A 14,347-nucleotide genomic window follows, 5' to 3' on the forward strand; every position below is an offset into this window, starting at 1 on the left:
GGGAAAAAATTTTTGGAAACCATGTATCTGATAAAAGACTGATATCTTGCATATATAAAGAAATCCTACAACTCAATGACAATAGTACAGACAGCCCAATTATAAAATGGGCAAAAGATATGAAAAGACAGTTCTCTGAAGAGGAAATACAAATGGCCAAGAAACACATGAAAAAATGTTCAGCTTCACTAGCTATTAGAGAGATGCAAATTAAGACCACAATGAGATACCATCTAACACCGGTTAGAATGGCTGCCATTAAACAAACAGGAAACTACAAATGCTGGAGGGGATGTGGAGAAATTGGAACTCTTATTCATTGTTGGTGGGACTGTATAATGGTTCAGCCACTCTGGAAGTCAGTCTGGCAGTTCCTTAGAAAACTAGATATAGAGCTACCATTCGATCCAGCGATTGCACTTCTCGGTATATACCCGGAAGATCGGAAAGCAGTGACATGAACAGATATCTGCACGCCAATGTTCATAGCAGCATTATTCACAATTGCCAAGAGATGGAAACAACCCAAATGTCCTTCAGCAGATGAGTGGATAAATAAAATGTGGTATATACACACGATGGAATACTACGCGGCAGTAAGAAGGAACGATCTGGTGAAACATATGACAACATGGATGAACCTTGAAGACATAATGCTGAGCGAAATAAGCCAGGCACAAAAAGAGAAATATTATATGCTTCCACTAATGTGAACTTTGAAAAATGTAAAACAAATGGTTTATAATGTAGAATGTAGGGGAACTAGCAGTAGAGAGCAATTAAGGAAGGGGGAACAATAATCCAAGAAGAACAGATAAGCTATTTAACGTTCTGGGGATGCCCAGAAATGACTATGGTCTGTTAATTTCTGATGGATATAGTAGGAACAAGTTCACAGAAATGTTGCTATATTATGTTACTTTGTTGGGGTAAAGTAGGAACATGTTGGAAGTTAAGCAGTTATCTTAGGTTAGTTGTCTTTTTCTTACTCCCTTGTTATGGTCTCTTTGAAATGTTCTTTTATTGTATGTTTGTTTTCTTTTTAACTTTTTTTTCATACAGTTGATTTAAAAAAGAAGGGAAAGTTAAAAAAAAAAAAAAAAAGAAAAACAAGGAAAAAAAAATATGTAGTGCCCCCTTGAGAAGCCTGTGGAGAATACAGGGGTATTCGCCTACCCCACCTCCATGGTTGCTAACATGACCACAGACATAGGGGACTGGTGGTTTGATGGGTTGAGCCCTCTACCACAGGTTTTACCCTTGGGAAGACGGTTGCTGCAAAGGAGAGGCTAGGCCTCCCTATAATTGTGCCTGACAGCCTCCTCCCGAGTGCCTCTTTGTTGCTCAGATGTGCCCCTCTCTCTCTGGCTAAGCCAACTTGAAAGGTGAAATCACTGCCCTCCCCCCTACGTGGGATCAGACACCCAGGGGAGTGAATCTCCCTGGCAACGTGGAATATGACTCCCGGGGAGGAATGTAGACCCGGCATCGTGGGACGGAGAACATTTTCTTGACCAAAAGGGGGATGTGAAAGGAAATGGAATAAGCTTCATTGGCAGAGAGATTCCAAAACGAGCCGAGAGATCACTCTGGTGGGCACTCTTACGCACACTTTAGACAACCCTTTTTAGGTTCTAAAGAATTGGGGTAGCTGGTGGTGGATACCTGAATCTATCAAACTACAACCCAGAACCCATGAATCTCGAAGACAGTTGTATAAAAATGTAGCTTATGAGGGGTGACAATGGGATTGGGAAAGCCATAAGGACCAAACTCCACTTTGTCTAGTTTATGGATGGATGTGTAGAAAAGTAGGGGAAGGAAACAAACAGACAAAGGTACCCAGTGTTCTTTTTTACTTCAATTGCTCTTTTTCACTCTAATTATTATTCTTGTTATTTTTGTGTGTGTGCTAATGAAGGTGTCAGGGATTGATTTAGGTGATGAATGTACAACTATGTAATGGTACTGTAAACAATCGAAAGTACAATTTGTTTTGTATGACTGCGTGGTATGTGAATATATCTCAATAAAATGATGATTAAAAAAAAAAAAAGAAAGAAAATGTCAGAAGAAATATTCGAAGAAATAGTGGCAGGAAATTTCCCCAATTAAATGAAAGACATGAATATGTACATTCAAGAGTCCCAATGAACCCCAAATAGGATACACCTGAAGAAAACCATGCCTAGACACATAGTCTAACTGTCAAATGCCAAGGAAAAGGAGGGAGTTATAAAAGCTCAAGAGAAAAGCAACATGTTATATACAAGGCAGCCCCAGTAAGACTAATGTCCATTTCTCGTCAGAAACCATGGAGGCAAGAATACAGTTGGTGAAAATATTTAAAGTGCTGAAAGAAAACAATTGCCAACCAAGAATTGTATATCCAGCAAGAATGCCTTTCATTTCATGAAAACATTCCCAGATAAACAAAAGCCAAGAGAGTTAGTCACCATTAAACCTGCCCTACAGGCAATGCTAAATGGAGTTCTTCAGACTAAAAGGACAGGACAAGTAAAGTAACTATATGGATAATTATAAATGCCAGCACAATTGTATTGAACTGCTTGGTATGTAACTCCATTTTTTACTTTCTATAGATTCTAGAATGCAAATTCATAAAAGTAATGATGAATCTATGGTTTGGGACATACCACATATAAAGATACAATCTTTAACTAGTAAAACAAAAATGTGGGGGATTGGAGGAGTATAAGAACAATGTATGTGTATGGATCAGAGACCTAAATATAAGAATCAAGACTGTAAAGCTCCCAGAATAAAACATACAGAAGCATTTTCAGGACCTTATGTTAGGCTACATCATTAGCCAGTAGGGAAATGCAAATTAAAACTCAAATGACATATCATTTCTCATCCACTATAATGGCTACTACTAAAAAAAAAAAAAAAATAATAATAATAATAAACATTGGGCAGGATGTGAGGAAATAGGAACACTCGTTCTTTGTTGGTTGAAGTGTAAAATGGTACAGCTGCTGTGGAAAAATAGTTCGACACAATCCCACTTCTAGGTATATACCCCAAAGAATTGAAAGCAGGAACTCAAATAGATATTTGCACAACGATAGTTATAGCAGCTATGCACAATTGCCAAAAGGTGGAAGCAACCCAAGTGTCCATCAGCAGATGGACGGATAAACAAAATGTTGTTTATACATACAGTGGAATAACATTCATCTGTACAAAGGAATGTAATTCTGATGTGTGTTAATATGGATAAACCTTAAAGACATCTTGTTGAGTGAAATAAGACAGATTCAAATGGGCAGATATTGTATGAACTCACTGATATGAAATAATTAGAATAAGCAAATTCATGAAGCTAAAACCTAGATTACAGGGATTACCAGTGGCCAGGCTGGGGTAGGGAAAGGGGAGTTAATGCTTAGTTGATATATAGTTTCTGTTTGGGGTGATGGAAAAGCTTTGGTAATGGATGGTAGCACACCTTTGAATTATATATTTTAATGTGATTAAAAGGGGAAATTTTAGATTATATATATGCTACTAGAATAAATTTTTTAAAAACTCTTGAGACTATACAACACAAACAGTGAACCCTGATGTAATCTATGGACTATAGTTAACAGTATTGTTTTTATCAATTTTAACAAAGGTACCACACCAATGCAGTGTTAATAGGGAAAACTGAGTGGGGTGAGGGGAGTGGTATATGGGAACTCTGTGTTTTCTGTATGCTTTTTCTGTAAATCTACAACTTGTCTAATAAAAAAAAATAGCTTTTAACAAAAGATAATAGTGATGGGTGATTAATTGAAGCAAAAACTCTTTAATATTACTAAATCATAATGATATATTGTCAAACATGTATTAAATACTTCTAAAAGATAATGTTAATGCAGTAGTTGAGTTGAACTTAGTACCAAAGAGAACTTGGATGAGGTCCTCATCTCTTTATACCCTAGTTTCCTCATATATAATAGTAATAGTTTCAACTTCACAGGATTGTAGTGGATATAAATTTGATTTTGTTGTGTGTGTGTGCACATACACACAGAGCCTTAACACAGTGCTTAACACACTATTATAACTAACAATCAATAATGTACTTATTAAAATATGTAATTTATAATTATGACATACCCAATTTGGTGCTTAAAGTATTTTTGCTACTAATCAACAGGAATTTGCACACTAACCTTCTTGATGTAACAGGTATGACCTCATCCTGATGCTAGTTATGGTGGAATGAAGGCTATTCTTAAAATAAACCAGTAACTTTTTTTCTTAAATAGATATATTTTAGTTGATTAGGTTGTGTTATGATGAAAAAATAAAATTAAGCTGTAAATAATGCAAAAATAGCTTCTGCTTGGCTTGAACTGTATGTTATTTTTTTGCAGATTTATAATTCAGAGTACTTAAATATTTTAGCAAGTATTTTTACATATTGTATCTCATTTAATCTTCCTAATGAAGTAGGAAAGGTAGATAGCATTAGACTGGTTTTAGACTTAAGGAAATCGGGGCTTAGAGGGATGACTGTCCAGTCACGTAGCAAATGGCCGTCAACACTTGCTTCTGAGAGCCAGATTTTTTTGGCTCCAAGTCACGTGCTCATTTCTTCTCATTCTGCCTCTACCTGTTGTAATCATCAGTCACTGGCTTCAAAACTTAGGGACTTTAGGTATTTAGACACATGCTCCTGGATTTTAGTTAGCTGTCCTAGTTACTGGAAAGCAGAACTTATCAAATATTGTAAACTCCTTGTTATCCAATATCCAATAGCAGATTTCTAACTTGTACTATGGATGCATTTATATTTCAGTGAAATTTAATTTCTAAGGTACCGATCATAAGTCAGTATAAGTAGGATTTGATAATACCTTCTGAAACAATATTTTTTTTAAAAAATCAAATTATTGTTGCTTTCATTTTACTGCTGTATCTTATTTTAGTGTAATTCTTTAAAATTTTATAAATCCATTTATGGACCTATATTCTCTATTAAACTCACTAGTAAATTTTAAAAAAAAAAGCTTCCAGCACTTGAAAAATGTCATGAGATGTTTTGGGATCACACAAGGCCTTTGAATGTGTACACTTGAAAGGCTTCAATTTAGCAAAGAGAAAAAGAGAACACTGAAAAGGTGAAAGCATAAGTGGTTACAAAAATCCAATTGGTTACTTCCAGGGGTACTGTCTGTGAGTAGTGGGCTTTTCTCAGAAACTTTCTTTCTCCCTCTTCAAAACAAGGTTAGAAAGATGCATCTTCTCTCTCAATGTGTTGAGACAGTTCAGCAAATAGAAGACTAATTGTGGGAAGATGGAACTGTGAGATAATGTCACATTCAGAAGAGGCCCCCACTGGCCATGAAATGGGAGGGTTCAGTGTGCGGTAACTGAGCCACATGAACAAGGTGCAGAAAGAAGAGATGGCCAGTGTCATTTACCATGCTGCCAGGTGACCAAGGGTGAAGCCCCTTAAAGCTTTGCTACTCAGAGGGTGGTCTCCCACTCTGCAGCATCAGACATTACCTGATCCCTTATTAGAAATACAGAATTTCAGGCCCCATCCCAGATGTACTGAATCAGAGCCTGCACTTGAAAGGGATTCCCGGGTGACTTGTGCACACATTAAAGTGTGAGAAGCCCTGCCTTAGAACAGTGGTTCTTAAAGTGTGGGCCTCAGCAGCAGCGGCATCACCTGCGAACTTGTTAGAAATGCAGAGTTGTGGGTTGCATTCCATTCTGCTGACCCAGAAATGCTGAGGGTTGGGCCCAAGAAACTGGCTCAGCAAGCTGCCCAGGTGGTTCCTATGCACTTAAATTTGAGACCCACTGCCTTAGAGGAAGGTCTCCAGAACTATCACAGACAGGCAGATGGCCAAGGAGAAAGGCTGTCCATTGCCGTTAGTGGAGGCGTCACAAACAGAAGTATGAGGAAAGCCAGCCCAGCCCGTGGTAGGCGGGACACCAGTGCTCAAATCCAGAGAACCCTGCCATGATATATGGGCACTGAGACGAGGACCAGAGGAGATCTCAATCACTGGATGCATAAAATGAGACCAAGTCAGAGACCCAAATTTGTCATCTGACAAATTTTTCATTTAGTTTTTCCATTTAGGGCAGTGATTTTCAGTTCTGTCTTCACAGAACTTTCTGTGCCTCACCCCTGGAAATGCTGGGGATCTGGAGTGGGCCCCCAAATAGGCATGTTTTAAAAGGCTCCACAGAAAGCTCTAAAGAACAGCCAGACTTGGACACTTCACCTTAGGGAGAATGTATTAGTGATTAAATGAAACATAGCCTTCAATGCAGAATGTTATTTACTCTCCGGTGTTCTAAAGAGTCTATGTAATGGGCTCTGGGGTGGCTGTTTAGTAAGCCAAACAGCCTATAGGACTGTTTTTGGTCTTTTCAGTTAACTCTTTTATTTCCAAAAGTTCAAACAATCCCTTCCTGGGCTACAGAGGACCTTGAAACATAGTAGATCCACTCAGCAATCTGGTCACAGTTCACCGAGGGCACAGACTATCCTTAACTGAGGCAGCCTGGTCAGCAGTTACCCAGACACGCCTCACACAACTGTCACTGGGCATGGCCATTCATTCGGTGTGTGTGCATTAAAACTTCGCCCAAAGAAATTTACATGCACAATTGTGAAATAACTTGTTTCTTGTATAAAGGAATTTGCAGTTGTTGGCTAAGCAGTCATTTTGTTCCTCATTCAATCATTCTGGCCAGTGAAAAGAATATCTTCACTCTTTTTAAAAAATGGAGCAGCCATGGGCTGTAGTTAATAGTACAATTATATAAATATTCTTCATCAGTTGTAACAAACGTGCCACACTAATGCAGGGTGCTAGTAATATGGTAGTTTATGTAAATTCTGTATTTTGTGCATGATCTACAATTTTTTTGACAAAAAAAAAGAGTGAAAAAAAGTGGAATGGGTTTAGTAGTCAATTCCACCTAGAAATGTACAAAATAAAAACACTGAATAAATTATGGTATTGAGAATGTGGCCATTACGCTTACCATAGGGCCATACACATTGATGATTATGGCTTATCACTGGTGGGCTTAGGTGGGGGTTTAGCCTGGGGAAAGTCTAGAAGGGGAAGTGTTACTCCCCAGGGCTTTCCATACTTCTGGGTTTGAGAGAGCTGGGATCCGAGTGTGTCTCTGCCCACCACGCTCCCTTTCCCTTACTTCTCCTTATTCCCCATCACCTTTATCCCTGTGCCTGCCTTGCTCCTCATTCTCTTATGAAACCACATAAACATCCAGGTATCGGATGGGCAGACTCAGGATTGTGATGGTGGCCAGGGTGGACGTCTTGTTCCTGTTTCGCTGGCTCCAGTTTAGGACTTCCTGAGAACAGAAACTGCAGAATGTTGAATCATTGCCACAATCTATATCAGGCAGATAGCCGTGCTATTATCTGTTTGCTTTTAAAAGGTAGTATTTAATTGTGAATGGTTAGACGATCCTAAATATAGTTTAAGGTTAATATTTTCTCTGTCAAAGAAGGCAGTCTGCTGATCACCCTTTGAGCAAAGTTATATGAATACTAAATTTAGAGGATATTGATTGTAAACACTAAATAAAAGAAGATATTTAATTTTAAAACATTTTATATATAAATATAAAACCTATCAAATATGTTTATGTTTCAATTAGAATTATTAATAAATCCATTGATAAATTAGTATATGAAAATAATAATCTTACTAATCCAAAAAAATTTATCTTAAATCACAAAAAGAATAAATACAAATTGCTTAGAAATAACAAACTGATTTGAAGAGATGTCTAAAATGATACTAGCAATCAACTCCAAATTAGTTATGTAATTGACCTATTTCTTGGTCCTTGAGTCTTCTTGTGAGCTGCTCAATGAACAGAAAACACCTTCGGATTTCTACACGGACGACCTCCCAGGCACAGTGGCTGTATTTTTGATCTTCCAAATAGTCATGAATTCCTTGGAAATACTTCTTTATTTCAAGTCTGGTATTCTTTCTTTGCAAGGATGAATGGCCCTCCTTTCTGATTTCCTGCTCCAGGCACATCTCTGTCTTCTCCATTTGCTGATAAAGTGCACTTAGGAATCTTTCTAAGCTGCTTTCATCCCAAGAAGATTGGGAGACATTCAGGTTGAAAGCATTGAAGATCTGCTGCTGCATTTCTTGGATGACAACGAGAGCACTTTCCTTTCGAAACTCATCAGCTTTTGAAACCTGGAGGAATTTGAAGTTGTTCCTATCCTTTAAACATCCCAGAGGAAATTTGCCTCCTAGGTTTTCTAAATGTTGTAAAATCTCCCGGTTGCTGCTGCTCCTTTGAAAGTGACAGTCCAGAGAGCAGGCGGTCGTGGAGAGAAGTAGCAGGAAAGAGCAGTCCATCAAGCTCAAGCTGGTCATGGTGAGCCCTTGATGCTGCTGCTCCTTTCAGGGAGAGCTTGGATCTGGGTTGCCTCTGCTTGCACAGATTCCTCATCTCTGAGTTTATATATCTGTAGGAGCTTTATTCTTTCATGCAATTTCAGAATTCCCTGCTTTCTCATTGTCTTTTCTACTTTCCATTGGTTATTTTTCAATAATAAACAAAAATTGCATGGCATCATTGGACAGTGATGTACACATTCAATTTCTGAATTGTGGTGGATGCAACTTATCTCCTATGAAATATCAACAATCAGCTAAATGCAAACAGAACTGTAAATGTTCTTGCTTTGATCTAAATGTTCCATGCATAGACTCTGATGACTTTCCTTCATCTAGGTATGTTGCTTGTCCTTGTGTGAATCCCAAGGATGACACTTTCTGGGTGAAATGCTTGATTAGATATTTGATACAATTTTCAAGGCTTTGTTTTAGCTAATTGTGTTTTATCACAAACATGCATTTTGATATCTTCCTAACATGATTATGTACACTGAGATTTTTGTTAAGTTCTTTTTTTCCATTCAAAATCAGACCAAAGTATAAAAGAAGTCCTCAAATGGAATCTAAATTGTAGAGTGTGTGAAGCTTGCTTTGGCCTCCTTCTGTCTTCCCATTTAGTGATGCTCACCTTATGCCCATTCAGAGTATCCTCTTTTCCTCCCCAAGCATTAGAACAGAGTGATGATGAGCCCCCATTCTGGATCTAGGCTGCCTTGGCTTGGAGCTCAGTTTTATTCCCTACAACCTCAGGCAGGTTATGCACCTCCTCTGGCCTCAGTGTCCCTGTATTGGAGATAGTAATGATTCTTACTTCACTGATTTTTGTGAGGATTCAATAATCCATTCAGTGTGCCTAGCACACTGTCAGCATGCAATGAATATTAGCTACTCTTATTAATAAGTATCCTATATGGGCCTATTCTTGGCTGGCTGCTATGATCCTTCATGTGCTGTGAATTAATAAAGACTCAAGCTGTTAACATTCCTCATTACTCCTAATTTTATGGAGGATTGACCACGTGTCAGACACTATGTTAAGTACTAGGGATATCCAAAACAAAGAAAAGAAATAGAAACTGCCTTCATGATGCTAATGTCTAGACATTATGGAAAGGTAGTTCTAGTAAAGTGTGATAAGAGCTATAATATATAGTGTGATGAGTTAAAATAAAAATTTACAGAAAATTCAAGAATAGATGAGTCATTGGGATAGGAGATGGGGTGGTGAAGAGCCATGGATACCCTTGGGGGGTAGTTTGTATTACAGACAATGAGTTGGAAAATGTTGTCCAGGTAAAGAGAAGAGCATTAGCAAAAGCAAGGAATGGTGAGAGGTCCACAAGCCAAACTGAGGGTGGATAGTGCTCAGTGTCTAGAGATAAATCCAGAAATAATTGCATGTTAATAGGGAATTCTTGAAGGTAGGAAACCTTTCTGGTTCAAAAGAGTGACTCCAGTGGAAGAATTTCCAGTTCTATAAGAGTAAACTGAAGAAATATTTTGAGGCATGGGGCTTGCTTTGGTGCCTCTCATGTCACACTATACAGGCAGCCACTTAATGGTCAGTGGTGTAATTGTTGAGTTCTGTCCTGTCTAGATGGATTGAAATATTGGTCCTGTCTATTGTTTTAGTTTGCTGAAGCTGATGAAATGCAATATACCAGAAATGGGGTGGCTTTTACAATGCGGATTTATTAACTTGCAAGTTTACAATTCTAAGGCTGTGAAAATATCCAAATTAAGGCATCAACAGGACAATACCTTCTCCCCAAAGACTGGTTACCAGTGAGCTTGGGCTCCTCTGCTAGATAGCAAGGCAAGTGGCAATGTCTGCTGGTTTTCTCTCCTGGGTTTCATTGCTTCCTGCTTCTGGCTTCAGTGGCTTCTCCTTTGAGTTTCTGAGTGTTTCTCTCTTTCAGCTTCTGTCTCTCTTAGCTTGTGTGTGTCCTTCTCTCTAAACTTCTATTGGCCTTTTTTCCTATCTTTTATCCTCTTATAAAGTACTCCAGTAAAAGGATTGAGACCCACCTTGAATGGTGTAGGTCACATCTCAATTGAAATAACCTAATCAAAAGGTCCCACCTACAATAGGTCTACACCCACAGGAATGGATTAAAAGAACATGATCTTGGCACAGACACCTGCAGGGACTTCTGGGAAGATGGCAGAATAGGATAGGCAGAGCTCACTACTCTACCATGGAATAACTAGAGTAAAGGTAGAATATGACTGGGACTGCAGTTCCAGAGTTCAGGTGACCACAGAAGGACCTCTGCATTATGTAGGGAAGACTTGGATAAAAAAGCAGAGACACTATTACTGGGCACTGGGAGGGAGTGTGCTCAATCATGACCACCCCTGGGGCCTGCCACTGTGTGCTGGCCAGATCAGGTGCTAGAGTAGTGGTGAACTCCTGCACTCCCACATTGGCTGCCAGCTGGGGAGGTCATCCCTCTCAGTTCTGCAGCCTAGAGTTGCCGCTTGGGACCCCAGGAGCCAGCAGACTTGTTTTATCCACACACAGAGACCTTGCTGTGGTGCCCAGTGCCTACACTCCATCCCTGAGGCAGGCCACTGCAGGTACCTGGTTTGGGGGGGATAAGCGGGGACCTCACCCTGGGAGGAAAGGGCGACGCAGAGCAGAGTCTATCTGACAGTTGGCTAGTGAGAGAGACACTCTGGGTCCTGCTGCCTCCACTCTTTCTCCACAGAGGCCCAGAGCACTCACGGCATGCATGGATGGAGAGGCGGGGACAAGGCAGGGAGCCATGTTTCAGTGCCAGGAGCTCTTTCCCCACCACAGAGGCCTGTGGGCACACATCAGCCTGGGCCACCTGCTGGCTGGAGAGGTTGAATCTCTCAGTTCTGCAGCCCGAGGTCTTTCCACACAGGAGCTTGGGAATCACCAGACCTGTTGTGCCCACAAGTGGGGTTTCAATTGAGGTGCGCAGTGCCCACCCCACCCCTGCTGTCGGCGGTGTCCAGCACACACAGAGACCTGCAGCCTTGACTGGGTTGTTGCCTGGTTGGGTCCCTGCCTAGCAGGAGGCCACAGTCAAGGAGGGGGGGAGTTGTGGAGAAGAGGTGACCCAGGAGCGCCGTCTACTCAGAAGACAGGGGAAGTGCAGTCTCAGAAGCTACTTTTTTACCCAGCCTTTAGTAGACTTCTGAAAAGGGTTGAATCCCCCACATGAGGCCCCACCCTGGTTTGACTGGGAATTACTGACAAACCAAGTGCCAAAGGAGACCTTCAATGCAGGCCCAAGCAACAACAAAATCTTAGATGAAAAGGAAAAGCAGCTTTCAAAATAACGTTATGGAGATAATCAAATGCCAAGAAACCAGCAAAACATCAAAAGCACAGGAAGAAGCAAGAATATATGGCCAAGCCAAATGACCAAATTAAAAAGCCAAAGGAGACACAGAATTTGGAACAACTAATTAAAGAAGATGTTCAAACAAATCTCCTAAATAACTTCAGTGAGTTGGCTAAAGAGGTAAAGAATATCAAGAATATATTAGAAGAGCATAAAGAAGAATTTAAAAGAATAAATAGAAAAATAGCAGATCTTAGGGAAATGAAAGATATTGTAGATCAAGTTAAAAATATACTAGAGACACAGCAGCAGATTTGAAGAGGCAGAAGAAGGAATAAGCAAATTATAGGATAGAACAGCTGAATTTGAGCACACAAAAGAACAAATGATGAAAGAGACGGAAAACTTTGAATTGGATCTCAGGGAAATGATTGACAACATCATGCACACAAATATAAGAATCACTGATGTCCCAGAAGGAGAAGAGTAAAGGGCTAGGAAGATTATTTGAGGAAATAATTGGGGAAAACTTCCTAACCCTTATAAAAGACATAAATATGCAAATCAAAGAAGTCTATTGAACTCCTAATACAGTAAATCCAAATAGACACACTCCAAGGCACATACCAATCAAACTGTCAAATGCTGAAGAGAAGGAGAGAGTCCTGAAAGCAGCAAAAGAAAAGCAAATCACCACATACAAGGCAAGCCACATAAGACTAAGCACTGACTAATCACTGGGCACCATGGAGGCAAGAAGGCAGTGGTACAGTATATTTAAGATTCTGAAAGAGAAAATTGCCAGTCAAGAATTCTTTATCCAGCAAAGCTGTCCTTCAAAAGTGAGGGAGAGTTTAAATTTTTCTCAGATAAACAAATGCTGGGAGAATTTAACAAGACACCTGCCCTAAAAGAAATACTAAAGGGAGTTCCGTTGGCTGAAAAAGAAAGACAGGAGAGAGAGGTTTGGAGGAGGGTACAGAATTAAAGAGTATTAGTAAGGGTAACTTAAAGGGTAAAAAGAGAGAGAAAAAAAATAGATCTGACAAATAAAAACCAAAGGATAAGATGGTTGAATTAAGAATTCCCTTTACAGTAATAAATCTGAATGTTAATGGATTAAACTTCCCAGTCAAAAGACACAGATTTGCAGAATGAATTAAAAAATATGATCCTCTATATGCTGTTTACAAGAACTCATCTTAGACCCAAAGATACAAATAGGTTGAAAGTTAAAGGATGGAAAAAGATATTCCACACAAGTAGTAACCAAAAGAAAGCTGAGGTAGCTGTACTAATATCAGACAAAATAGACTTTAAATGCAAAGATGTCATAAGAAACAAGGAAGGGCACTATATAATAATAAAAGGTGTTATTCACCAAGAGGAAGTAACAATCATAAATGTCTATGCACCTAATCAAGGTGCTTCAAAGCACATGAGGCAAACACTGGCAAAACTGAAGGGAGCAACAGATGTTTCTGCAATAGTAGTGGGAGACTTCAACACACCACTTTCTTCAATAGATAGAACAGACAGACAGAGGATCAATAAGGAAATAGAGAACCTAAACAATATGATAAATGAATTAGACCTAATAGAAATATATAGATTGTGGCACCCCAAAACTCTAGGATATACATTTTTCTCATGTGCTCATTGAACATTCTCCAGGATAGATTATATGCTAGGGCACAAAACAGGTCTTAATAAATTTAAAAAGATTGAAGTTGTTCAAAGCACTTTCTCTGATTATAATGAAATGAAGCTGGAAATCAATAATCACCAAAGAACTGAAACATTCACAAATGTATGGAGTTTAAACAACACATTCTTAAACAATCAGTGGGTCAAAGAAGAAATTGCAAGAGAAATCAGTAAATATCTGGGAGACAAATGAAAATGAGAATACAACGTATCCAAACCTATGGGATGCAACAAAGGCAGTGTTGAGAGGGAAATATATAGCTCTAAACACCTACATTAAAAGGAAAGAAAGAGATAAAACCAAAGATGTAACTGAAAAACTGAAGAAAATGGAGAAAGAACAGAAAACTAATCCTAAAGCAAGTAGAAGAAAAAAAATAATAAAGATTGAAGTGGAAATAAATGAATTGGAGAACAAAAAGCAATAGAGAGAATCAATAAAACACAAAGTTAGTTCTGGGAGAATTTCAACAGGACTGGCAAACCCTTACTAGATTGACAAAAAAAGAGAGAGGATGGAAATAAATAAAATCAGAAATGGGAGGGGGGACATTACTACTGGCCCCACAGAAATAAAAGAGATAATGAGAGGATACTGTGAACAACTGTATGCCAACAAACTAGACAACTTAGATGAAATGGACAATTTCCTAGAAACACATGAAAAACCTCTACTGACTCGAGAAGAAACAGAAGACCTCAGCAAACCAGTCATAAGTAAAGAGTCGGTCATCAAAAACCTCCCTACAAAGAAAAGCCCAGGGCAAGATGGCTTCACAGGGGAATTTTTCAAACATTCCAAGAAGAACTAAAATTCCTCCTCAAACTTTTCAGAAAAATTGGAAGAAAATGGAACACTGCGTAACTCATTATATGAAGCTA

The 14,347-nt window shown here is 39.1% G+C and overlaps 1 protein-coding gene across 1 annotated transcript; it reads right to left on the reverse strand.

Moving 5' to 3' along the window:
- Nucleotides 1-7,835: 7,835 nt before the first annotated feature.
- LOC119545216 (interferon alpha-14-like) lies at nucleotides 7,836-8,417 on the reverse strand. Its single transcript, XM_037850766.1, has one exon. The coding sequence runs from the start codon at nucleotides 8,415-8,417 to the stop codon at nucleotides 7,836-7,838; it is 582 nt and encodes a 193-aa protein (XP_037706694.1).
- Nucleotides 8,418-14,347: the final 5,930 nt, after the last annotated feature.

Source organism: Choloepus didactylus, chromosome 10, assembly GCF_015220235.1.
Source record: "Choloepus didactylus isolate mChoDid1 chromosome 10, mChoDid1.pri, whole genome shotgun sequence".
Lineage (NCBI taxonomy): Eukaryota > Metazoa > Chordata > Mammalia > Pilosa > Megalonychidae > Choloepus > Choloepus didactylus.

What these genes read in the sequence shown, in the direction of transcription:
- LOC119545216 (XM_037850766.1), bottom strand. Translation starts at nt 8,417, where the DNA reads ATGACCAGCTTGAGCTTGATGGACTGCTCTTTCCTGCTACTTCTCTCC.